General features: G+C 42.1%; 1 protein-coding gene across 4 annotated transcripts in view; it reads right to left on the reverse strand.

Moving 5' to 3' along the window:
* The window catches only part of SPAG9 (sperm associated antigen 9), a 168,943-nt gene that overhangs the window by 84,289 nt on the left and 57,572 nt on the right, over window positions 1-27,082 (reverse strand). For all 4 annotated transcript variants that reach the window (XM_062175018.1, XM_062175017.1, XM_062175015.1 and 1 more), the window contains exons 3-5: window positions 19,208-19,278; window positions 6,116-6,210; window positions 319-469 (exon numbers count right to left, since the gene is read on the reverse strand). In XM_062175018.1, coding sequence (XP_062031002.1) covers window positions 319-469; window positions 6,116-6,210; window positions 19,208-19,278 — 317 coding nt within the window. The remainder of the gene's footprint in view (window positions 1-318; window positions 470-6,115; window positions 6,211-19,207; window positions 19,279-27,082) is intronic.

Here is a 27,082-nt window from a genome sequence, read left to right on the forward strand (position 1 = left end):
ATTTCAAAAAACTTAATTAAGTTCACTAGTTACCCCACCCTAAATTCACATTATGAAGTAAGTCAAATAGAAAGCCATCATTGTCATTAATATACTAATCAAGATTTAAGAATGCTTGACTCATTTTCCTATATAATTTGAAAAATGATAGTTAAAAACTAGCATTTAGGAAAGAGCTCATTTCCAATGGAAAAAAGATACAAACTAAAATGTATACAAACAATTACATTTTATTATACTTTGGCTGTTGACTCCAATTTGGATTTTAAGAGAAGCTTATAAAATGTAAATTGATGATATTAGCAAAATAAAGTTTACCTTGAGGCTGGTATGAGATCGTGGCTGACTTAATTCTTGAAATTTCCATTGCTCTGATCCAGGGGTCTCTCCTCCCTTCTGAGTGTCAGGCGTAAGCAATCCATCTCCAGCAGGCAGAGGGAAAAGCCCTAATGATATAGGGCGTTCTTTTCTATTTGGAAAGGGGAGAAAAAAGCTAAGTTATTTTTATTTGTTGACTAAAAATAACAAGCCTGGCCTGCACTGCTTTAGGATCATCACTGTCTGCCCATCTGAACAGGCAGACTTACCAAAAAGAAAGGACAGTCTCAAAAGTTAAAATTATCCTCCCACTCCCCAAATCAACTAAGAAAAGTATTAAGAAAGAGTTTAGGCAATCTTCTAAGTTACTGGTGAGTTTCTCCCCCAGGAGGCAGTAGTCTGGTCTGGTTTTACAAGGAGAGGAGTTGCTAAGTTCTCAATCACGTTTAGGTTAGGTCAGCACTGGGAGACTTGCTACCTCTTCCTTTGGAGTGAGCCCAGCCTCTGCTTCTGCACTTCCCAAATCCTCACACTAATCCCTGGATGTTGACTGAAGCCTCTTTAGGGTATGCCTTTCATGCTGTCTAGAGGAAAATCAGTGTATTTTGAATCAGAGCTACTGACTGATTAAACAGTAAAAACAACTTAAAAAGTTTTGCTCCTCCCTAAAATAGGAAAGCTCTTTTTTTTTTTTTTTTCCCCTACTACACGAGTTCTTTTCAGGCACAGGTCAGTTTGTCTCAAACAAGGAGGTCAACACATTCTATAAAAGAACTGTTCAATTTCCAATGCTTTGTGAGAATTTTCAGTGAACAAGAGAATTTTGATAATAGAATTTTGATAAGAAATACATCCTTTGTTGACATACAAAAGATCCAAATTAAAGCACTTCTAGAGGGTGGAAACAAGCCTCCTAATAGGTCCTCTTGGGCTACTAACTCACAAGTGTAGGAACAGAAAGAAACCAGACACTAAAGGTTTAGGCCGCCAATAATTCTATCTCCATTGACAAGAATATAAGTCAGTATAGAAATAATGAAGTTATAACACAAAAGTGAGAAAAGATTCCGTTTTTCTTCATTTTGTAAATTCATTTTTATACCAAGAAACTTAAGCCACTTTTGAAATGTACCCTCACTTAATACAAAGCCTATGCTAAATTGATCAGGTAAGTGAAGCAAAATGGCTAAGAATCTGCATTTTATCAAAGTTGTGTGCACAAGGATATAAAAGTTTAAAAGCAGGACTTTTTCCTTCAGAGTTAATTATTTAACACTTCTTTACACTTTTTCCTATTCGGGAGGAAAACTGTGGGTAAGCAGCACAACAAGGAGCTAGATTTTAACACCAAATCTAACTTTGCGACAAAGCTGTCAGAACAACCAAGTGACAAAAATTAGAGTAACTAGTCAGACATCAGAGACTCCCAAATGTTGATCGGCAATAAAGTTTTAGTAAGAGAGTGGCAATAAAGTATTACTTATTATTTCTTTAGTGGATAATACAGTACACATTGTACATGCACATATTTCCATTGAACACAGAATGATAGTTGACCCTAATTTTAAATGACACCTTTGCTGCTTCTTTCATCAAATGATGGGAGCAGCGGTTGGTAAGGGATATTTCTTTTTCATGTCCACACTTGACAAAAGAAAAAAGTTGTCAGCCTGATGCTTTCCTTTAGGCTAAACACCTGACCCCAACTTTTACTTACTTCCTAACATTTATTAATAAATTTGCAAAGTGACTGGGAATTTAATCAGATTGGGTCTAAAGGAAAGTTTATTAGACCAAAATGCAAAGCAAAATGCAGGAAGATAACAGACTTCATTCAAATATCACACTGCTAACAGAAATCCAAATACAAGTCAGTCATTACAATTACCCTCATATGTGAATGTTAACACATTCATTTTCACACATCAAATTATGAAAAAGTTTAAAACTATTAGGGGAAAGAGTCTTCCAAGAATCAAAGTTTTGCTTTCCTACTTCAGTCAACTAAACTATAATCTATATATTTTTTATTTTTTTTTTATTTTTTGACAGGCAGAGTGGATAGTGAGAGAGAGAGAGAGAGAGAGAGAGAGAGAGAGAGAGAGAGAGAGAAAGGTCTTCCTTTTTGCCGTTGGTTCACCCTCCAATGGCTGCCGCAGCCGGCGCATCACACTGATCCGAAGCCAGGAGCCAGGTGCTTCTCCTAGTCTCCCATGCAAGTGCAGGGCCCAAGCACTTGGGCCATCCTCCACTGCCTTCCTGGGCCATAGCAGAGAGCTGGCCTGGAAGAGGGGCAATCGGGACAGAATCCGGCGCCCCAACTGGGACTAGAACCCGGTGTGCTGGCGCCGCTAGGCGGAGGATTAGCCTGTTGAGCCATGGTGCCGGCCAACTATAATCTATAATCCGAGCTACAAGTAGGATTCCCACTTCTTTATCTTGCCTTCATCAGTCATGCAGAAACTGCTGGACAGCAAGGGGACTTTGGAGCCTATGACAGCCATCTGTCAGGAGAGGCAATGATGCTCCAGGCTACACTGTTCCAGCTGTGGAAAAGGAAGGTGACCACACACTCTTCTCTTCTTACTTTACTGATAAATTATGTAAGAGTTGAAGGAGGGAAAAAGACTTGTAATTACACAAGTTCACTGGAATCCTACTTTCAAAAAAGAAACCCTGAAAGACAAAAACATTAGTCTTGTGCTACAGTGGTATGCATGTAGTGGTTAATGCTCTGTGTAGTAAATGCTTGAGAAAAACTCACCGAAGAAAAGTAAACAGTACACCTGTGGTAGAATATCAAGTGGCAGATTTAAACCCACAGACTGAAACATCTGTCAATACTGTCTAGAAACAAAGCTATGAACTATTAGAATCCTTCCTATGTATTGTTTTAATTGCCTCAGTTTCACATATTCATTTTTGAGCAGTTATTTCAACATGAGCTCACATGTATAAATTTTCATAATTCCGCAAGTACATTTTTCAAACAGCTTTTTGGCTATAATCACATTTAGTGCAACTACTTAGAAAACCTACTTTCCATTTTTAAAAGATGTTCTTTGAATGATTAAATTTGTTGAACACCCACCATTTGGTAGATACTAAGCTAGATTATTTATTTACATTATCTCACTTACCCTTCATAAGGAAATAGCAATGGTTTTCCCAACTTTCAGAGTAGAAGAGTAATGCTTAGAGGGTCTGGGTACTAATAATTGGCAGTGTTGTAATTCAAAGTCAGATCTGTTCAATTTCAAGGCTCATGTATTTCTCTTGGTACTTCCTACTTAGAACTACCTACTTTTTGACAATTGCATCCTAACATTACAGAATATGACATTTTTTCCAGTCAGATAAACTGTAACATTTGTGTTAAAAAACTTAAAATTTAGTCACAAGGTAATTTATCAAGAAACTAGCTGGAGTTAAAACAGCTCTACTAACAATGTAGTAACTATAAGTGACTGTGAAAATTATTTACTTGTGTAACTTACTCTATCTTTCAATGATAATTAAACACAATATAATATTCTCACTTGATTTTTAAAACCACCCAATGGGAAAGAACCTTCAGAAGAAGAAACTTAGACACAGATTAAGCAACTTGCCAAAACCCCAACAGCTCCCATGTGGCAGAGCATTTGTACCCAGGCATGGCTCGATGCTGCTTTCTCAAGCAGAATTTAACCCAAGACAGCCCCCTCAATATGAATCTTGTCTTCATATCCTATATATTCTTGAATTCAGGTATTTTTAATTTCTTCAAAGCTTAAATATACATTTACTCATATACAAATCTCTTGTGTATTAAAATATACAAAAGTATTAAGATTGTTTCTAATTTTTTATAAAATCAGGAAATAAATTATCAAGCATGTAGTTTTAGACCACGATGAAATATAATGTCTAGGCCTTAAACTAATGTGAATTGGTCTATGAATAAAAGGGAACACTCTGAGGGAATTCACTACTTTATCTCTTCTTATCTAAATCTAAAATCAGGATTTAAATCTTTTTATATACAATAAACAATTATTCATTATGAGCTTTCATTTTAACCATGGCAAAACAGAAATCTGAACAAATCAGATACTTTGAGTTTGATGAATTAGAAAACAAAACAATCAGATAGCCTTAGTTTGATGAATCAGGAAACAAAAGAAACTCAAACCCTAAACCTTAAACCTCTAAGATGGTTCTCACAGAGAACAAGCACAGGGGCAGCAGTAAAGCTGCAGATTAATGACTACCCCCACAAACAGGCTTGGGTATTTGTCACCCAAGACTACAAAGGAAAGAAAGGGCGACATCTGACAAAACAATAGTGAATAGGCTTTGCAAAGCTTTCACAACTTTGATGTGTAAATAATGGGGGAAATGTATTCTTTGCCCTAAAAAGTTTAAATCCATTCACTTTAAAATATATTTGTTTTAGGAAGAAAATATTTAAATTTTCAGTTCCTGTGAGTTGTTATCAGAAACTGCTAAAGTGATACCTGAGCCTCCATCAGTCACAGGAAAACTGGAACAAAATAAACCTATGGTCTGTGTCTAATCAATTTCAAGTCCCAGCATAAAAGACATTTGCCCCTGAATGCCCAGGAACTAAACACAGAGGTTGTATACATTTGGACCCAAAGCTCTACTCCTGCTTTCCCTTTACTCTTTGAACACTCTGATTAAACAAGACCAAATTGACCTTGTACTTGTATGTAAGTACAACATGAAAATCCTTTTCTTTGGTCCACGGTTTCCAAACACAAAAGCTGTATTCCAAAGTCATAGCAGATAAATTAGTATAAATAAGAACAAAAATCCTAGCTTCAGGCTATTTTCCATTGTTTCAAACTGCAACAGAAATGGTTACAAAGCAAGACCCAGGAGCTAAAAAGGTAAGAAAAACCAGCTACATGGGGGCTTCCAAGACAGCGGGAGTACCTGAGTATCCTTGGCAGGTTCTGCGTCAGAGCTGGCACACCGGTAGAAAAAGAAAAGTGCACAAGCAGCAAAACAGAGAGAGATACTAGGATAGCAGAATTAATGACCACCGCCCCGCCAACAAAGCCAAACACCAACAGCAGCATGCATCCAGGACTCATGGCGCTGCGCTGGCATGGTGAAACACCCGAACCAGGAGGCCTACACGGGGGCCAACGGGATATCTTTGTAGTGAGGATCTGTCATTCAGCTGCTGCCACAAAAACAATGCCATCAGCAGCAGCTTTCCACTCCATCCTGCAGCAGCTCCCAAGCGATGACGTCATTCCGCTCTCCCCACCTCATAACCATAGAGCTGCTGCTCCTAGCATTTATGCAGCAATCCAGAGCGACAGCCCGCCTATTAACTGGTTTTCCTCTCCACTCCGAGTCCTGGCTTAGTTCATTGGCTACAATGCCCAGCAATCTACATAATTTATTCACACTCCTACATCAAACAGATGGCTTAGCTAACCCTTTCACACAAGCCTCTCTGTAACAAAAAGGATCAATTATACAGGAGAACTGAAGTTTTCAGCATTCCTTCAAATTAGACAATTTTAAACTTTGTGTAATCTCCATTAAGTATCAGAGAACAGTCAATATATCACTTACACGGCTTGGCTCATACTTCATCTTTCGATAGTGAAAGCTGTTTGTAGTTTCTATGCTATCCTCTCCTACAGCATTTCAACCACAGTGCAAAGCTTTCGGAATCAGCCTGACTACTGCTCCAAGATTAAAAAATAGGGAAAACCAGAAAAAACAGATCATTTATTTCAATTTTTCTCAAGGAAAAATGTATAACAAAGCTTACCTAATTCTACTGTGAGCTGCAGATTCTAGTTGGTCACTCCCTGAGAGCTGATGAAGTTTTGTTCTTTCTAAGTGTTCCATATAATTATGAATCATCTATTTTAAAGAAGGAAAAAAAAAAACAGAATTTAAGACTAGTACCTGAAATAAAGAGATAATAACAAGGGAAACATTTTTGCACAATTTTCTGATTTACCAGACTTCCCAATTCCATATTAAAAAAAATAAGGATTTAAAGAACATTTTAATAGCAAAAGATTACACAAATGCTTACATTTTTAAGAATGCTTCTGTCACTAAAAATAGCCAATTATCTTGTTTAGCATAGCAAAAAGTTTTCTTTTTACAACATAGGATGCTATTACATGAAATAAATAACACAAATTAGTATACAGTTATTGGGGAAGAGGCAAGTAAAAGACTGTCAGTTAAAAATAATAGAGAAATGCAGTCACTACAATTCTTAAGGTGAAATATGAAAAGGCACTATTTCCTTACGTGTTGATCTTTTCCACTTTACAAGGGATTTATGAGTAAAGATAATTTTCAATTTAATTGAGTAATTTAATACCAACATATTTCTTGTTTCTGTAGACTTAACCAAAAGAATACTAAAAATATTTTCTTTTGTTTGTTAATTTACTAATATCACTATGTAATATAATAATCTATAATAATAGCAACAAATTAATACAAATAAAAAATAGAACACTCTGAATCTTAGACAAGGAATTATGATTGGCAAGCTGAATATGGAAGTGAAAACTTCGGGACTATAAGTATAAACTGTCAAGAAATTCTAAGGGCTTATTTGAATCTCGATAATCAACATTTTCACTTTTAAGAATCCTAAATCCGGAATTAAGATATATAAAATGGCAACAAATATCAATCATAAAATCAAAAGTCTTTGCTAGATATACTAACAGGAGTAAGAAAAAACCTTTTTTTTTTTTTTTTTTTTTTTTGACAGGCAGAGTTAGACAGTGAGAGAGACAGAGAGAAAGGTTTTCCTTCCACTGGTTCACCCCCCAAAATGGCAGCTACGGCTGGAGCTATTCCAGGAGCCAGGTGCTTCTTCCTGGTCTCCCATGCGGGTGCAGGGCCCAAGGACCTGGGCCATCCTCCACTGCCTTCCGGGCCACAGCAGAGAGCTGGATTGGAAGAGGAGCAACCGGCACAGAATCCAACGCCCCAACCAGGACTAGAACCCAGCGTGCTGGCGCCGCAGGCAGAGGATTAGCCTAGTGAGCTGAGGCGCCGGCCAGAAAAAAACATTTTAAGAAATGAAATATTAGCATTTAAAGGGTAAAAATATGAGGTGAGCAGGGCGTTTTACACAGTGCTAGGGATGCCCACATACTATTATCAGAGTGCCTGGGTTCAAGTCCTGGCTCTGCTCAGTTTCCAGCTTCTTGCTAATTTGCATACTTTGGTCCCTGAAATCCACATAGGAGATATAGATTGAGTTCTGAGCTCCTGGATTCAGCCTGGCCCAGACACAGCTATTGCACGCATATGCAACATTGTACAAGCTGATGGAAAATATGTGTCTGTTTCTGTCAATCCACTAATTAAAAATAAAAATAAATATTAAGAGGCAAGAAAGATTGTTTCCTTTCCTGGAAATATTACTTGAATTCTTAACATTATGTAGTAGAAGTTACTAAACCTTAGCTATGTTAATAATGATTTTAATCTCAAAACAACTTAAAAATATGTTACAGTATATTAAATGACTACTGAAAGCAAATTTTTACTTATTTATATTCTTTTTTAAAGATATACTTATTTATTTGAAAGCATACTTATTTATTTGAAAGAGAAAGAGACAGAGAGAGAGATCTTCTATCCACTGGTTCACTCCTCAAATGCAGAAAGCTGGCCTGGAAGAGGGGCAACCAGGACAGAATCTGGCGCCCTGACCGGGACTAGAACCTGGTGTGCCGGCGCCGCTAGGTGGAGGATTAGCCTAGTGAGCCACAGCGCCGGCCAGAATACTATTCATTCTTAAAAAGGAAGGTAATCTTGCTACATGCTATCACATGGATGAACCCTGAGGACATTATGCTAAATGAAATAAGCCAGTCTTAAAACCATAAATACTATATGATTCTATTTATGTATCTAATATATGAGGTCAAACTCATAGAAACAGAAAGAATACAGTTATCAGGGCTGGGCAGAGTAAGTTATTGTTTAATGGGTACACAGTTTTATTAGATTAGTTTTATTAGAGCTGTCCTGGAAGAGGGGCAACCAGGATAGAATCCAGTGCCCCGACTGGGACTAGAACCCAGGGTGCCGGCGCCACAGGCGGAGGATTAGCCTATTGCGCCGCGGCGCCGGCCCCTCAAAGGAAATTTTAAAATTTAAAGTTTTATGCAGTTATTTGCAAAAGAGAGCAAGAGAGAGATCTTTTCCCTTGCTGGTTCACTTCCCAAATGGACATAATGGTTGGGCCAGGCAGAAGCCAGGAGATTTTTTTTCAGGTCTCCCACATGGGTAGGAGAGACACAAGCACTTGGGCCATCATCCGCTGCTTTCCCAGGCACATTAGCAGGAAGCTAGATAGGAAATGGAGCAGCAGGGACAAGAACCAGAACCATATGGGATGCCAGGTGTCTCAGGTAGCAGCTTACCCCACTAATATACAATGCTAAGGGGCTGGCGCCGTGGTGTAGCAGGTAAAGCTGCCGCCTGCTACATATGGGTGCTAGTTCCAGTCCCGGCTGCTCCACTTCCAATCCAGCTCTCTGCTATGGCCTAGGAAAGCAGCAGAAGATGGTCCAAGTTCTTGGGCCCCTGCACCCACGTGAGAGACATGGAAGAAACTCCTAGCTCCTGGCATTGGATCAGCTCAGCTCTGGCTGTTGTGGTCAATTGGGGAGTGAACCAGCGGATGGAAGACCTCTCTCTCTCTATGTAACTCTTTCAAATAAATAAATAAATCTCTAAAAAAAATATACAATGGGCCAGCTCCGCGGCTCACTAGGCTAATCCTCCGCCTGTGGCGCCGGCACACTGGGTTCTAGTCCCAGTTGGGGCACCGGATTCTGTCCTGGTTGCTCCTCTTCCAGTCCAGCTCTCTGCTGTGGCCCAGGAAGGCAGTGGAGAATGGCCCAAGTGCTTGGGCCCTGCACCTGTATGGGAGACCAGGAGGAAGCACCTGGATCCTGGCTTCGGATCAGCCCAGCGTGCCGGCTGTAGCAGCCATTTGGGGGGTGAACCAGTGGAACCTTTCTCTCTGTCTCTCTCTCACTGTCTAACTCTGCCTGTCAAAACAAACAAACAAACAAACAAACAAAAAAAACCCCCCAAAAAAAAACAATGCCGAACCCTAAATTTACTTTTTAAAAAGCACACTTTTGCTGTAAAACTTTTACTTGGCATGTACAAAAAAATAAGAATTTAAAGGTGTTCTTTATTGCTAAATAAAAAGTTGAACTCTGATCATGAAATAAAACAAGTGATTCTATTAAACCAAGTATAATAAAAGATAAATCTATTCCTCAATTAAGACCACTCCAAATAAGAAATGTTATCAGAATGAACATAGAGGGGGTGGCGCTGTGGCGCAGCAGGTAAAGCCACCGTGTGTAGTGCTGGCATCCCATATGAGTGCCAGTTCGAGTCCCAGCTGCTCCAATTCCAATTCAGCTCTCTGCTATAGAGCAGCAGAATATGACCCAAGTTATTGGGTCCCTGCACTCTTATGGGAGACCCCAAAGAAGCTCCTGGCTCCTTGCTTCAGATCGGCCCAACTCCAGCTGTTGCAGCCCTTTGGGGAGTGAAGCAGCAGATGGAAGACCTCTCTCTCTAGCCTCTCTGTAACTCTGCCTTTCAAATAAATCATATGTGAAAGTATTTTTGAAAATCTTAAGTTGACAAACTATTTTAAATACACAAGTTTTCTCTTTAGCTCATTTAAAGAATTGTTTTACAGATTTACAATTCTTGTCTTTGTGTCAGCAAGTCAAAAGTTAACAAGCTGGGGACCAATATTGTGGCATAGCAAGTAAAGCTACCTGCTGTAATGCCAGCATCCCATATGGAGTCCTGGCTACTCCACTTCTGATCCAGTTTTCTGCTGTGGCCTGGGAAAACAGCGGAAGATGGCCCAAAGGGCCTGGGCCCCTGCCACTCAGTGGGAGACCCATAAGAAGATCCTGCCTGCTGGCTTTGGATCAGCCCAGCTCCAGTCATTGCAGCCAATTGAGGAGTGAACCAGTGGATGGAAGATCTCTCTTTCTCTGTCCCTCCTCTCTCTCTCTATAATTCTGCCTTTCAAATAAATAAATATATATATTTTTTTTAAAGAACAAGCTGTTTTTTTGTAGCAGGAAGAATTTTTGGGAAAAAATTAAATTCAAACTAATATTACAAAATAAGTATTGGGCCTAACAGATGCCAATTTAAATTCAAGGTTTTCCAGAGCAGGCATTGTGGTGTAGTGTAGCAGGTAAAGCTGTGGCCTGTAGCACTGGCATCCCATTTGGGCCCAGTTTCAAGTCTGGGTTGCTCCACTTCTGATCCAGCTTCCTGCTGATGCACCTAAGAAAGGAGAGGAAGATGGCCCAAGTACTTGGGCCCCTGTACCCACATGGGAGATTGGAAGAAGCTCCGGGGTCCCGGCTTTGACCTGGCTCAGCACCTGCCGGTGAGGCCACTGGGGAGTTAACCAACAGATGGAAGATCCCTCTCTCTATCCCTCTCTCTTTCTCTGTCCCTCTCCCTCTCTAGCTCTGCCTTTCAACTAAACAAAAATAGAAGAAAAAAAAAAAGTAAGGTTTTAGAGAACCTAAATTGAATTCTCCTGGATAGTAATCATATGAAATTGCTTTGTTCAAACAAAAGCATCTACGTTTCGTTAAGCATTCAGACAAAGAAGACTGAAACATCCCACAGATTGCTTTTATAGTAGCCTATTCATTCAATATAAAGAATAACTTAAAACACGGTTCCTCCACAAATAGCTCATTCTAGATTGATTAGTTTTTAAATACTTAAAAAAATGAGAAGTTTAGAAAATGCTGAATTCTGAATCTTCAAATGACTGATCTCAAGTAACTGCAGATATAATATGCTGACATGAAATTACAGATTCAACTAAATGATTACTGACCAGAAGACAACAAAAATGGCAGCTGTCACTTATGGAGGAAGAAGCTACAGTCAGCCATAGCATTTACAGGCATTTTCCAGCTGATCTTCACAATATCATGATTTTTTTTTTTACAGAAAAGCTCCAGTATATACAGGTTAAAACAAGTTGACCAGCTAGCTAATGATGAACTATCTTCTGTCTACTATTAGCCTTGAGGCCAGCACTCAGGTCTACAAGCCTCAGTCATCTGAGCAGTTGAGCAATGTACACTGGTACTGTTATCTGCCCTTTCAGTTAATTCTCCAGACAGGCAATGAGCTCATTGTCCTTTCTTCCTGACGCCCACAAGAAAACCCCACACCCTAAAGCATTTCCTGGCATCTGAAATAAAATAATATGCACTATATTCTATAAATGCACAGAAAGTAGAAAAATAACTTATATATAAAACATTAAATTTAATAATAGGGCTTCACAGTATATCTCTGGTTTAAAAAAAAAAAAAACACTTTAAATTAAGGGAAAAAAAGTGAGTGGGAGGGCAGGACCAGTGCTGCCCTGGACAGAAAAAGAGGTGAGGGCTGAGTGTTTGGCACAGTGGTTAAGACACTGCTTAGGACATCCATGTCAGACTTTCTGGGTTCAAATCCTGGCTCTGTTTCCAATTCCACCTTCCTGCTAAGGAACATCCTGGGAGGCTCTAGCAGTTGGGTCCCTGTTACCACTGTGGAAGACCTGGATTAAGTTCCTGGCTTTGGCTTGGCCCAGACCCCTCTGTTGCAGACCTTCGGTGGGTGCACCAATAGATGGAAGCTGTATGTTTTTCTCCCTCTCAGATAAATTTTTTTTTTTTTTGAATAAGAAAGATGAGAGTAAAATAGAGCATGCTTCAGATGACCTACTGTTATGTCCATCAGTCTTGTCTCTTGGTCTCAGGACTGCAAGTCTCAAGTTTCTCAAGGATTCATTTTACATTCACATGTACTGAGGAATCAGTTCAGCAATAAAGTAATAAAGTAGTTGGAGTCATCCAAGAGGATCCCAGGGGTTGGCATTTTGGTGTAGCAGGTTAATTAGTCTCCAACACCAGCAACCCATAGGAGTGCCAGTTTGAATGCCAGCTGCTTCACTTCTAACCCAGCTCCCTACTAATGCACCTGGGAAAGCAGCAGAAGGTGGTCCAAGTGCTCTGGCCCCTGCTACCCACATGGGAGATTGGGATGAAGCTCCTGGCTCATGGATTTGGCCTGGCTCAGTCCCATTTGTTGCAGCCACTTTGGGAGTGAATCAGCAGAAGGAAGATCTCTTTCTGTCTCTCTCTCTGTGTCTCTTTGCCTTTCAAATAAATAAAATAAATCTTTTCTTTTCTTTTTTTTTTTTAAGGATCCCAAGCACATTGTTTAGAAAATCCAGATTTGAGATAGGCCCCAATTCCCATTCCCTGAGATATCCTCACAAAAGAGGTTGACAGCATTAGCAAAAATGGAAAAATAAGGCGATGGTGAAGTTGATGGTTGAAAACAACTGGCATGGATCCTTTTAATCATGTTGGCTTTGAATCTTCATATGCAGCCAAAAGTCACATACCTCTATCCAATGATCTTAAGCCAATGATCTTAAAGTTGTTGAGATACACAAAACAAAAGAGGCACAGAAAAATATCTAGTTTTTTTTTTTTTTTTTTTGACAGGCAGAGTGGACAGTGAGAGAGAGAGACAGAGAGAAAGGTCTTCCTTTTTGCCGTTTGTTCACCCTCCAATGGCTGCTGCGGCCGGCGCATCACGCTGATCTGAAGGAAGGAGCCAGGTGCTTCTCCTGGTCTCCCATGGGGTGCAGGGCCCAAGCACTTGGGCCATCCTCCACTGCACTCCTGGGCCATAGCAGAGAGCTGGCCTGGAAGAGGGGCAACCGGGATAGAATCCGGTGCCCCAACTGGGACTAGAACCTGGTGTGCCGGCGCCGCAAGGCAGAGGATTTTTTTTTTTTTTTTTTTTTTACAGGCAGAGTGGACAGTGAGAGAGAGACAGAGAGAAAGGTCTTCCTTTTGCCGTTGGTTCACCCTCCAATGGCCGCCGCGGCTGGCGCACCACGCTGATCCAAAACCAGGAGCCAGGTGCTTCTCCTGGTCTCCCATGCGGGTGCAGGGCCCAAGCACTTAGGCCATCCTCCACTGCCTTCCCAGGCCACAGCAGAGAGCTGGCCTGGAAGAGAGGCAACCGGGACAGAATCTGGTGCCCCGACCGGGACTAGAACCCAGTGTGCCGGCGCCGCAGGTGGAGGATTAGCCTATTGAGCAATGGCGCCGGCCTAATATCTAGCATTTTATCACTAACCAGCATAGGACTTGGCACAAATAATTTCACAGCATGCACTAAACTTCAAACTGTAAAATGGGGGTGTATGATAGAGTTTAGGCAAAGGATGAAATGATGAAATGACAATGCACTAAACATTCTGGTGATAACCTCACAAGTTTGCAAAGGCTCAGGTTTCTTGGTGATAAGCATACGCACTGTATACATGTGGCTTGACTGCCTCACAATTACTTGGCCTTTATATTTTGTCTGTTGCCTTCTTTAAGGCCTGTCTTCTTTTCTGCAAATTCAGGAATGTACGTAAAATTTGGATTGTATTAGAGAACAGTTATTCACATTACAGAAAGAGCTTTAGAGGGCAAGTATTTAGCCTAGTTGTTAAGACACCGTATAATAAGTGTCTGGCTTCAATATCAGGCTTTGGCTCCTAAGTTCAGTTTCCCACTCACGTGGACCCTGGGAGGCAGCAATGGTGGCTCAAGTAATTGGGTTCCTGTGAACCAGGTAGAAGATCTGGATTGAGTTTCTGGCTCCTGGCTTCACCATGGACAGGTCTCTGCCACTGCAAGCATTTGGAGAGTAAACCAGCAGATAGGACCTTGTTCTTTCTGTCTCTCAAAAAATAATCAAATAAAATAATTAAAAATAAATTTTAGAAAAAGGAAACACAGCAGGTCTCCCTGAAGCAGTAGGCAATGTGTTTCATAAAAGTACTATTTAGGCAATTATTTTGTGCCTGTAAAAGGTGTTACCTTCTTTGGAAATAATAATGAAGAAGTTAAGGTTAAACTTCCAGATTTCCTTTCCCTGAGGGTTTCCAGAGCTTACAGTTAAAGGGCACCTAGTTCTTTAGCATGAGATAGCTATTTATAATTGCTAATTGAATGGCATCTCTAGAAAGAATGTATAAACATAGAAAACTGTAGGCTAGGATAGAACAGACCCACATTTCAAAGCAGCCGTATCTGTGTTACATAAACCTCCCTGGAGGCAAAACAAAATAAAGGGACCCTATCAGGGCAGGTGACAAAAGATGCTAGTGATGAGAGAGAGCAAATAACTGTCATACACTGTGGGAAATCTGCCCTGTTGAGTGGATGCATACAACTCTCTAACTTTGTCATTAAGATTTTTCCTGAGGAGCCAGTGCTCCACTTCCAATCCAGCTCTCTGCTACGGCCTGCGAAAGCAGTAGGAGATGGCCCAAGTGCTTGTGCCCCTGCACTGGCATGAGAGACCTGGAAGAAGCTCCTGGCTCCTGGCTTTGGAGTGGCCCAGCACCAGCTATTGCAGCCAATTGGGGAGTGAATCATCAAATGGAAGACCTCTCTCTCTCTCTCTCTGCCTCTCTTCTGTGTAACTCTGACTTTCAAATACATAAATAAATCTTAAAAAAAAATATTTTCCTGAAATTTTTCTTCTTCCCACACTGTGACTTCCCTAAAGGAATAGAAACACACAGAAAAAGTACTATATTTTCTAATTTGAAATTAATGTCAAGCTTTTTTCTGTAGGTATTTATTTTTATTAAATAAAGATATGGGAAAAAATAAGAAATTCTTTAGACATGTTTTCCAAGAATGTGTGTGTGTCTATGTGTAATATATATATACATATATTTGGGGGGGGGGGCAAAGATGGGCACTGTGAAGATACTGGTGTACTTCCCAGTCTTTTTTTTTTTTTTTTTTTTTTTTAAACATTTGGGGCAGGCACTGTGGTGTAGAGGTAAATCTGCCACCTGCAGAGCCAGCATTCCATATGGACGCCAGTTCGAGTCCCAGCTGTTCCACTTCTGATCCAGCTCTCCGCTGTGGCCTCGGAAAGCAGTAGAAGATAGCCTAGATCCTTAGACCCCTGCACCCACGTGGGGAACTCAGAAGTTCCTGGCTCCTGGATTTGAAAAAGTTCAGCCAAAGCCGTTGAGGTCAACTGGGGAGTGAATCAATGGATGGAAGACCTCTGTCTCTCTCTGCTTCTCCATCTCTCTCTGTGTAACTCTGATTTTCAAGTAAATAAATAAATCTTATTTGAAAGGCAGAATTAAAAAGAGGCAGAGAAGGAGAGAGGGGGAGAGAGAGGTCTTCCATTTGCTCGTTCATTCCCCAGTTGGCCACAAAGGCCGGAGCTGCACCGATCTGAAGCCTGGAGCCAGGAGCTTCTTTGTCTCCCACATGGGTGCAGGGGCCCAAGGACCTGGGCCATCTTCTACTGCTTTCCCAAGCTATAACATAGATCTGGATTGGAAGAGGAGCAGCCGGGACTTGAACCGGTGCCCATATGGGATGCTGACACTATAGGCAGGGGCCTTAACCCACTGCACCATGGTGCCAGCCCCCTGAATAATACTTTTAAAATGAAATTCTAAACGTTCAATAATTGAGGATTATTATGATATGTTAAATTTCAGTATGTATAAAATATATACTTTCGGGGCTGGCACAGTGGCGTAGCGGGTAAAACTGCTTGGGCCCCTGCACCCACGTGGGAGACCCAGAAGAAGCTCCTGGCTCCTGGCTTCGGATTGGTGCAGCTCCAGCCATTGCAGTCATTTGCAGAGTGAACTAGTGGATGGAAGATCTCTCTCTCTCTCTGCCTCTCCTTCTCTCTGTGTAACTCTTTCAAATAAATAAATAAACCTTTCAAAAAAATGTATTATTCGGGGCTGGCACTGTGGTACAATGGGTAAAGCCACTACCTGCAGTGCCAACATCCCATATGGGTGCTAGTTCGAGTACCGGCTGCTCCACTTCCAAGTCAGCTCTCTGCTATGGCCTGGGAAAGCAGTAGAAGATGGCCCAAGTCCTTGGGCCCCTGCACCCATGTGGGAGACCCAGAAGCTCCTGGTTTTGGATCAGCACAGCTCTGGCTGGTGTGGCCAATTGGGAGTGGACCAGCAGATGGAAGACCTCTCTCTCTCTCTCTCTCTACCTATACCTCTCCTTCTCTCTCTGTGTAACTCTTTCAGATAAATAAATAAATCTTATTAAAAAAGTATTATTCATCATTCATCACTATCAATCATTTAGGGAATATAAACATATTCCACAAACATATTTTTAATTATCAGTACTGACAAACACTATAGACAGGTTACTGTTGAGGTTTTGAAATAAATGCTGAGGCCGGCGCCATGGCTCAGTAGGCTAATCCTCCACCTTGCGGCACCGGCACCCTGGGTTCTAGTCCCGGTCGGGGCACCGATTCTGTCCTGGTTGCCCCTCTTCCAGGCCAGCTCTCTGCTGTGGCCAGGGAGTGCAGTGGAGGATGGCCCAAGTGCTTGGGCCCTGCACCCCATGGGAGACCAGGAGAAGCACCTGGCTCCTGCCATCGGATCAGTGTGGTACACCAGCCGCAGCGCACCGGCCACGGCGGCCATTGGAGGGTGAACCAACAGCAAAGGAAGACCTTTCTCTCTGTCTCTCTCTCTCACTCTCCACTCTGCCTGTCCAAAAAAAAAAAAAAAAAAAAAATGCTGTAAAAATAACCAACAATACTCTTTTATAATCCATTTATTTTTATTTATTTATTTATTTATTCATTTTTTGACTGTTGTTTCACCCTCCAATGGCTGCTGTGGCCGGTGCACGGTGCCGATCCGAAGCCAGGAGCCAGGTGCTTCTCCTGGTCTCCCATGTGGGTGCAGGGCCCAAGCACTTGGGCCATCCTCCACTGCACTCCCGGGCCATAGCAGAGAGCTGGCCTGGAAGAGGGGCAACCAGGACAGAATCTGGCGCCCCGACCGGGACTAGAACCTGGTGTGCCGGCACCGCAGCGGAGGATTAGCCTATTGAGCTGTGGCGCCAGCCCTATAATCCATTTATTTTTAAAAATTAATATTTGAAAGGCAGAGTTACAGAGACAGAGGGAGAGGGAGAGAGAGGGAGAGAGAGGGACAGTGATCTTCCATTTGCTGGTTCACTTCCCAGATGGCTGTAACAGCCAGCCCTGGGCCAGGTTAAAGCCAGGAGCCAAAAGCTTCTTCCAGGTCTCCCACATGGGTTGCAGAGGCCCAAACACTTGAGCCATCTTCTGTTGTTTTTTTCAGGTCATTAGCAGGGAGCTGGATCAGAAGTAGAGCAGATGGGACACAAACTGGCGCCCATATGGGCTTTTGGCATTGCAGGTGGCAGTTTTACCTACCACGCCACAATGTCAGCCTGAATCCATTGGTTTTTAATATTTTTATTGTCTATCAAATATCATATAATTGAAATGTAGTCACTTTTACATACTGAAAAAGCTGCTGTGTAATTTGCTCCTGTCTTCCCAGAGTTCTATTGTGCCAGTCTTTCATGGCCAGTTTTCTCTATCACTGTATATCAAAACTCTGATACCCTTTACCCTTGGCTAAAAAGCTAAGGCAATAATCATGAAACCTTGCCTATCAGAGACAACAGGGAGAAATTTTAGCCTCTCCCCAAGAAAGTGTTAACTACATCATTCCAAAGAAAATCAAACTGAGTGCAGTTAAATTTCATGGTTCTTAATAACAAAAACACAGGCCTCTACCAGAGTCACAATTCCACACCGTATTATCAGAGTGCCTGAGTTCTAGTACTAGCTCCCCTCTCCATTCCAGTTCCCTGCTATGTGCACCCTGGGAAGCAGCAGGTGAAGGCTCAAGTACTTGGGTTCCTGCCACCCATGTGAGAGACCCAAACTGAGTTCTCATCTCCTTACTTCTGCTGGGCCCAGGCCTAGTTGTTGCAAGTACTTAGGGAATGAACCAGAAGATGAGAGGCCGCTGGCTCTCATTCTTGATCTGCTTTACATATAAGTAAAATAATCTTTAAAAAACATTTTTAAGTGCTTAAATACATTTTTAATATGCTTGGAAGAGATCAAGTCCTGGAATTATTCATTTAAAATACTAAAAAACTCATACAGAAAACCTGTTTTAGAGTCATTTAGATTTAACACGTTAAAATGTGTGTTTTATTTGTTATAAACTTAATGCAAATAAGTTCTTTATACTAGATTATAAATGTAGAGATTACCAATAATTTACCAACTATTAAAAATTTCCAAACTGATACTAAGCAAATGAATTCTTTCTCTTTTTTTTTTGACAGGCAGAGTGGACAGTGAGAGAGAGACAGAGAGAAAGGTCTTCCCTTTTGCCGTTGGTTCACCCTCCAATGGCCGCTGCGGCCGGCGCATCTCGCTGATCCGAAGCCAGGAGCCAGGTGTCTCCCCCGGTCTCCCACGCGGGTGCAGGGCCCAAGGACTTGGGCCATCCTCCACTGCCTTCCCAGGCCACAGCAGAGAGCTGGCCTGGAAGAGGGGCAACCGGGACAGAATCCGGCGCCCCAACCGGGACTAGAACCCGGTGTGCCGGCGCCGCAGGTGGAGGATTAGCCTGTTAAGCCACGGCGCCGGCCAAATTCTTTCATTTTAACATCATACTAGTCAAGCAAACAAATATTGGGTCTTAAACAAATATTTTGTAGCAAAGAAATTCATTAAAGCAATTCATTAATTGAAAAGTTAATTCCAGGTGAAAAACAAGAAAAGATTTGGTAACCAGATAATTGTCACATCACATTTAATGTTTTCTGGAAATTATTATTAGAATTACTCTGATTTTCTTTTTAGAAACCAAGACGTACATCTTGAAGCCCATTTCTCTGTCTCAGATTTAGCATGGTAAAATAATCCAGAAACTTACCTCAGTATGTCTCTGATGTAATGCATTATACTCCTTCTTCAGCTCTGCTTCTCTTTCTTCAAGTCTGCTAACTGAAATTAAGATACACATATGCTTAAAACAAAACACAAAAAATTTACTAGAAAAAAATCCATCCTCAATACTTGGAATGGAGTTATCCATAATCCTTAGCAACTTTAGGACTCAACGCGCCATATCAAATTCTTCACAAAGCAGTGACCTCGGCTCATCATCCTTAATAGACTTTCAGATGTAACAAACTTCCAGGTGGGGGAAAACAGGAAAGGAAAAAATCTAATTATCACATTGGTTCTCTAATATGCATGTTAAAGTTAGGACTTGAAACATGATATAGAATTACTTCTTTCACAAACTTATACATCATGTTAATGTGAAACTAGGGTTCAAATCAATGATTTCTAACACTATTCAAATCTCTTTTTAGCACCAGAAAGGACAATATGCCACTGTAAGTACTTTTTCTGCTTCAGGTCTTCTCAATTTCAGAGATTCATCTGCTCTTATTTAGCTCCCTCTGCTGATGGATTTTGTGAGTGGCACTGATTTGAGGCAGCGCTCAGAGTAAAAATTATATTTTTAGAAACAATCCCGAGATACATAATGTCAGGAAAGTATTTCACAGGAAAAAATGGCTGGTAATAAAGAAGAATGATCTAGAAAAGAGGTTGTTGAGCCTAAGCAGGACCAGGAAGAAATCACACTACTCAAGACAGATGGTACTGAAAGCGTTCTAGACACTGTTACCACAGAGAAGGGAACATAAAACCATGCTGGTGGTATGGCAGAGGGAGAGACTGGTCAGCCTCAAGGAGCCTATGCTGGCTGAGGAGCAGTGGGAGCAAGTCGGTGAGCAGAAATACAAGGGCGGTTCAAAAAGTTCGTGGGAATGGAATTAAATAATGTTTAATTTGGTGCAAAAAAAAAAATCTTAAATCTGCATGGTTTCCATGAACTTTTTAAAGACCACTTGGGAAGCTGGGGTCTCAAAACTCAACAACACCTATTTGAAAGCCTTAAAGTTAGTTGGAAAAGTTCTTGGTGTAAGGTCACCTAGCTGCAAACACCCAAGGCTGTTACAATCTACAACCTGTGACTGGCACATAGCTGTAGAAGTTAGCTATTAAGAGAAACGCTCTGATAGCACACATTTGAATAGTTTATGTCCACAGAAAACACCAAACAAAACACAGCTTGTGCTGCCAGTTAACTCATTTTTGGTTTGTGTACATGTAACTGTCACAAATTGCCTTAGTAGACTGAAAGCGTGTCATTAATTAGGACAACAGCTCTTTTTGTTTTTATTTGTTTCTAATTCAAGCCTATATGTTATTGGCTCATTATATTGGCATCAGTGAATAAACACAAACTACAGGATCTGTGGAGCCTACTTTACCACGCCAGGTAAGAGTTGAGCACATCTGCCAGCTTCTCCTGTGGCTGAAAGCCTTGAGCAAACTTAAACCAGCTGTGTTGGGATAATACAATAGATAATGAAGGTGTAATAATTTTTAGTACTGCCTCTATGATTTTTATTTAAAAATAGGAAATCCAAGCAAATTATTTAGCAACAATTTTTAAAGAAACATTTTCTAGTATTTCTTGTAAACTAAATTGATCTAAAACCTTAGGGAAATTCAGAAGCTACTGTATAATTGGTATAGATTTTTTAAATATTTATTTATTTATTTGAAAGTCAGAGTTAAATAGAGAGAGGAGAGGCAGAGAGAGAGAGCAAGAGAGAGGAAGAGAGAGGGAGAGAGAGAGGTCTTCTATCTACTGGTTCGCTCCCCAACTGGCCGCAATGGCCAGAGCTGTGCCGATCTGAAGCCAGGTGCCAGGAGCTTCTTCCGCGTCTCCCACATGGATGCAGGGGCCCAAGCACTTGGGCCATCTTCTACTGCTTTCCCAGGCCATAGCAGAGAGCTGGTTGGAAGTGGAGCAGCTGGGTCTTGAACCGGCGCCCATATAGGATGCTGGTGCTTCAGGCCAGGGCCTTAACCCGCTGCGCCACAGCACCGGCCCCTGTATAGATTTTTAATTGCTCACCTTTGTAAATCAGTATTTTCTTTTTCTTTTTTCTTTTTTTGGACAGGCAGAGTGGATAGTGAGAGAGAGAGAGAGACAGAGAGAAAGGGCTTCCTTTTTGCCGTTGGTTCACCCTCCAATGGCCGCTGCGGCAAGCGCATCGCACTGATCCGAAGCCAGGAGCCAGGTGCTTCTCCTGGTCTCCCATGCGGGTGCAGGGCCCAAGCACTTGGGCCATCCTCCACTGCCTTCCCGGGCCATAGCAGAGAGCTGGACTGGAAGAGGGGCAACCGGGATAGAATCCGGCGCCCCAACCGGGACTAGAACCCGGTGTGCCGGCGCCGCAAGGCGGAGGATTAGCCTGTTAAGCCAGGGCGCCGGCCGTATTTTCTTGATAATATGCAACCAAACCAAAATATCAAATACTGGGGCCACCATTGTGGTATGGCAGATTAGGCTGCCACTTACAATGCTGTGATCCCATCTAGGAGTGCTGGTTTGAGTTCAGATCCAGCATCCTGCTGATGTGCCTGGGAAGACAACAGAAGATGGCCCTGCCATCCATGTGGGAAGAATTTATAGCTCCTGGCTTCAGCCTGTCTTAGCCCTGGCTGTTGTGGCCATTTGGGGAGTGAACAAGCAGATGGGAGTATGTGTTCCCTCTGTCTCTTTGACTTTCAAATAACTACCTAAGTAAATAAATCTTGTTTTAAAAAAAATTTTAATTGGATGCTGAGACTAAACTAAAATCCAACTTTTATTCATATACCTCTGTTTCAAATTTGTGTTCAACAGAACCTCATTACTCTTGTCAGCTAACTTGATACGAATTCATAAATTTATATCCCCATCACCACCACTAATAGCAGCTAATATCTTCTAGTGTTTGCTATATAGCATGCACTGTTCTATGCACTGTACATAATCCTAACATTTGAGTTTAAAATTAACTTTATTTAAAAATGAATGTATCTATTCTTTGAAAGGCAGAGAGAGAGAGAGAGAGAGAGAGATCTTCTAGGTGGTTTACTACCCAAATGGCCTCAATGTCTAGGGCTGGGCCAGGCCAAAGCCAGGAATCTGGAACTCTATCTGGATCGCCCACATGGGTACAGGGGCCCAAGTATTTGGGTCATCCTCTGTTGTCTCCCCAGGCACCTTAGCAGGGAGCTGGATTGGAAGTGGAACAGCTGGGATAAGAACCAGGCTTCATATGAGATGCCAATGTCTCACATGGTGGCTTAACCAGTTGTACCACAATACCAGTCCCAACATTAGGTTTATATCATGAAAGTATTATTAATAATATATTCATTTTAGAGATACAGAACTTGAAGCAACGAGAGGTTATACAACTTGCCCAAAGTGACACAGGTAGTAAATGGCAAAATAAGGATTCCCAAAGGAGAAGTCTTGCTCCAGAATCTGTGTTTTTAATTACCATGCTATACTGCCTCGCAAGAAACCCTCCTTCAATCTGTTTTGTATATTAAAGTCTACATTAAGATTTCACAGGGAGGGGCTGGCTCTGTGGCACACTAGGTTAATCCTCCGCCTGTGGCACCAGCATCCCATATGAGCGCCTGCTCTAGTCCTGGTTCTAGTCCCGGTTGCTCCTCTTCCAGTCTATCTCTCTGCTGTGGTCTGGGAAAGCAGTAGAAGATGGCCCAAGTGCCTGGACCCCTGCACCCGCATGGGAGACCAGGAGGAAGCACCTGGCTCCTGGCTTCGGATCAGTGCAGCTCCGGCCGTTGCGGCCATTTAGGGAGTGAACAAATGGAAGGAAGACCTTTTTCTCTGTCTCTCTGTCTATAACTCTACCTGTCAAATAAATAAATAAATAAAATATTTAAAAAAATTCTTCCGTTCTTAGGGAAATAACCCAGTTACAGATAATTTCATACAAGGTATCAAGCTCTCAAGTAAAATACTTTATTAAACATCAGGGAGATATACATTAAAACCAAAATTTATAAACACTACTACACACACATCAGACTCATTAAAATAAAAAACATGATACACCAAGTGCTGGTAAGGATATGGAGGGGCTGGCACTGTGGCATAGTGGGTTAAGCCTCTGCCTGCAGTACCAGCATCCCATATGGGCACTGATTTGAGTCCCAGCTACTCCACTTCCAATCCACCTGCCCGCTAATGCATCTGGGAAAACAGTGGAAAATGGCCCAAGTGTTGGGCCTCTGCACCCACGTGGGAGACCTAGAAGAAGCTCCCAGCTCATGACTTTGGTCTGACCCAGCTCTGACCATTGTGGCCATTTGAGAAGTGAACCAACAGATGGCAGGTCTCTCTCTCTCTATCTGCCTTTCAAATGAATAAATCTTAAGAAAAAAGAAAATGTATATGCCCCATGCAATACTTTTTATGATAATCCCTAAATTGGAAATAATCCCAATTTGTCATTAGGAAGTTGGTTAAATGAATTATCACAGTCATGTGATAAAAAACAATGCAGCAGCTTTGTTACTTCCTTGTTACACCACCTTAGGAAAATTAACCCTCTCTGGGCTTCAGTTTCCTTAAATGTAAATTCAGAATAAAAAAAACAGTATATTGAAGCTTGATATTAGGATTGAGTGAATTAATATTCATAAATTACACAGAATTAGTACCTGGCATGCATGAAAGTTACCTATTAAAAGGAAGGTAGTATATCTATGCCTACTGACATAAGAAAGTGCCTAGAACTGAACGGACGGATGGATGTGAACTATATACTTCTGAAAATAGAGGTCTATAGGACCAACACTGAACAGTTTCCCTCACAGCAGCTCTTTCCCACTGTCTTCTCACTCAGGCAAAACCACGCATCCTTTTGCTCTTCTCTTTCCCTCACACCTCACATATCCAATCTACTGGCAAATTCTGTCCATTTCTACCTTCAAAGTCTGGAATCCAACCACTCTTCTCCCTCCATCATTCCCACCTTTGTCCACAATACCATCTCTTGTGTGTATTCTCACAACTGTCTCCTGATTTATGTTCTCAAAATAATAACCTGGGTGGAATCAGCTCAAGACTCTTCCTTCAAGAGCTTCCTATTTCACTTTAAAAAGACAAAAAACAAGTTCTTACAATGGACTGTAAGACTCTTGGGGATATAGTGTGTTAAGTCACACCACTCTGCTCCCCACCCTGGCCCAACTGTTATGGACTGAATTGTGCTCCCCATCCCTCAAGTTCATAGGTTACAGTTCTAACTCCCAATGTGACTGTATTTGGGGATACAGCCTTGAAGGAAGCAATTAAGGTGAAATGAGATCCTAAGAGCGGGCTTTAATCCAATAGGATTGGTGTCCTTATATGAGGAAGAGACACCAGCTATCTTTCTCTCCATGCAGAAGAAAGGCCATGTTAAGACAGAAGCTAGGGGTGGGTGTGTGATAGCAGGTTAAAGCTGCCACTTGCAATGCCAGCATCTCATATCAGAATGCCAGTCTGAAAGTCCCAGCGGCTCGGATTCTAAGTCAGCTCCCTGCTAATGTACCTCAGAAGGCAGTGATGATGGCCCGAATGCTTGAGGCCCTACTATCCACATGGGAGACCCAGACAGAGTTCCTGACTCCTGGCTTTGGCCTGGCCCACAGCCAGACACAGCTGTTGTAACCATTTGGGGAGTGAACCAGCACGCTCTTTTTCTCATACACACAAACCTCATTCACCCCGTCTTTCAAATAAACAAAAAAACTTAGGAAACAAAAGACACAGAAGATAGTCATCTGCAAGCCATGGAAAAGGGCAAGAGAAACCAAATGTGTCTATTCTTGGGACCTGCAGCCTCCAGATTTTGAGATATAAATTTCTGTTTAATTTAAGCTATCCACCGAGCGCCTGCGCCAGGTGCCGGGCGTCAAGCACTGCCTCTAGCGCCCGCTACTTGCGCACGTAGAGGCTGGACACACAGGTGCCGGGGGACACGGCCGTGGCAGCCACCTGGTGCTTGGCGGGCCGGTGGGCCAGCAGGTTGTGCAGGGCGGCGGCGCTGCCCATGGCAATCATCTTGTGCCTGGAGTGTACCAGGTACGCAGCATGTTCACGGCGCCCAGGTCCCACAGCAGCTCCTGGTCCTGTCAGGTTCCACAGCGCGCCGCACGCGTTGCTCACGAAGGTCAGGTTGTGCGAGGTCAGATGCTGCAGCAGCGTCTGCAGGCAGTTGGGATTGAGGAGCACCTGCCTAGGTCGGGGGAGGGTGTGGTGGGAACATGTGGCCCCGCCCCACCCTCCGGTGGCCAGAGCAGAAGGCCAGAAGGCATTTGGGGGCGCGAATCAGCAGGTGGGAGGGGTGGTGGTGGTGTGTCTGCGTTTCTCAGATAAATTTTAAATTAAAATTCAAAAAAAAAATTTTAAGCCATCCAGCCTGTGGTAGTTTATTATGGACACAAGCCCTAGCCAACTAATACATAAACTAAATATCACTAAGTAAACCTCAGAGAAAAGCTTTTATCCAAGGTGTTTGCCAGGTGACTTGGTCAGAGAACTGGCTTCTGGCTGACAGAACCAGGTCCTGCCCAACACTGTGCCAGCCTGCGGATCTATGTTGGTGTGCAGAGCATTGCTGCAGTGTACTACCTAACCGCCAGACTGCGGGGGAGGGGATGTATAACCCCAATAGACCACTGATTTGTGTGCATTTCCAGTATCTAAATGAACACGACCATTGTTCAGATTGATTTTGGTCATCCATAAAAATTCCTTAACGTTCTATTGTATGTTTGGTTTTCCCTAAACATTTCAGATTATCTGTTTATAATCCCTTCAAGCAACATTTATTTATAATTTCCTTATCTATGTGACTTTCTGCTTAGTTTATTTCCATTTGGCGTCATATTCTGACTTCTGCCTCAAAAAAAAAAAAAAACAACTATAAATCCATTATTTGTTGCTGTTGCTAAAGATTGATTGATTTGAAAGGCAGAGAGAGAGAGAGAGAGAATCTTTCATCTACTGGTTCACTCCCCAAATGGCTGCAACAGCCAGAGCTGGACCAATCTGAAGCCAGAAGCCTGGAGCCAGGAGCTTCTTCCAGGTCTCCCATGCGAGTGCAGGGGCCCAAGATCTTGGGCCATCTTCCACTGCTTTCCCAAGCCATAGCAGAAAGCTGGATTGGAAGCGCGGTACCCAGGACTTGAACTGGTGCCCATATGGGATGCCGGCACTGCAGGCAGCGGCTTTACCTGCTATGCCACAGTGCCAGCTCCCTATCACTTCATTCAAAAGATGGAATGGCAATATTCACTAATTTCATACAAATGATCTATATCTACATTATTTCTTAGCAAGCACTTAATAAGGGCATTTAGCACATGCAAACTACATGAGGTTACATATGAGTTATCCCTTATGATATCTTTTTTTTTTATTTTTAGAGCAGTTTTAGGTTCACAGAAAAATTAAGCAAATTCTCATTCCCCCCACTCTGACATAAATAGTGTCTCTCACAGTCCAATATGCCATATCAAAGTTGTGTGTTTCTTACACTGTATGAACCTACACTGACACAACATCACCCAAAGGACAACATTTACATTAGGATTCAGTCACTCTTGGTGTTGACAAATGTATGACAGGCACCCACCAGTACAGTATCATACAAAACAGGTTTATTGCCTTAAATATCCTCTATACTCCACCCACCCAGTCCTCCCTAACCACTCCCAACAGCTGTCTCAAGTATTGCCTTTTCCAGAATGTCACAGAGTTAGAATCATGTAGTATACTGTCTTTCCAGATTAGCTTCTTTCACTTAAGAATAGGCCACTGAGGCTACTCTATGTTTTTCCATGGTTTGATACTTCCTATCTTTTTAGT

Source organism: Lepus europaeus, chromosome 18 (genome assembly GCF_033115175.1).
Source record: "Lepus europaeus isolate LE1 chromosome 18, mLepTim1.pri, whole genome shotgun sequence".
NCBI lineage: Eukaryota > Metazoa > Chordata > Mammalia > Lagomorpha > Leporidae > Lepus > Lepus europaeus.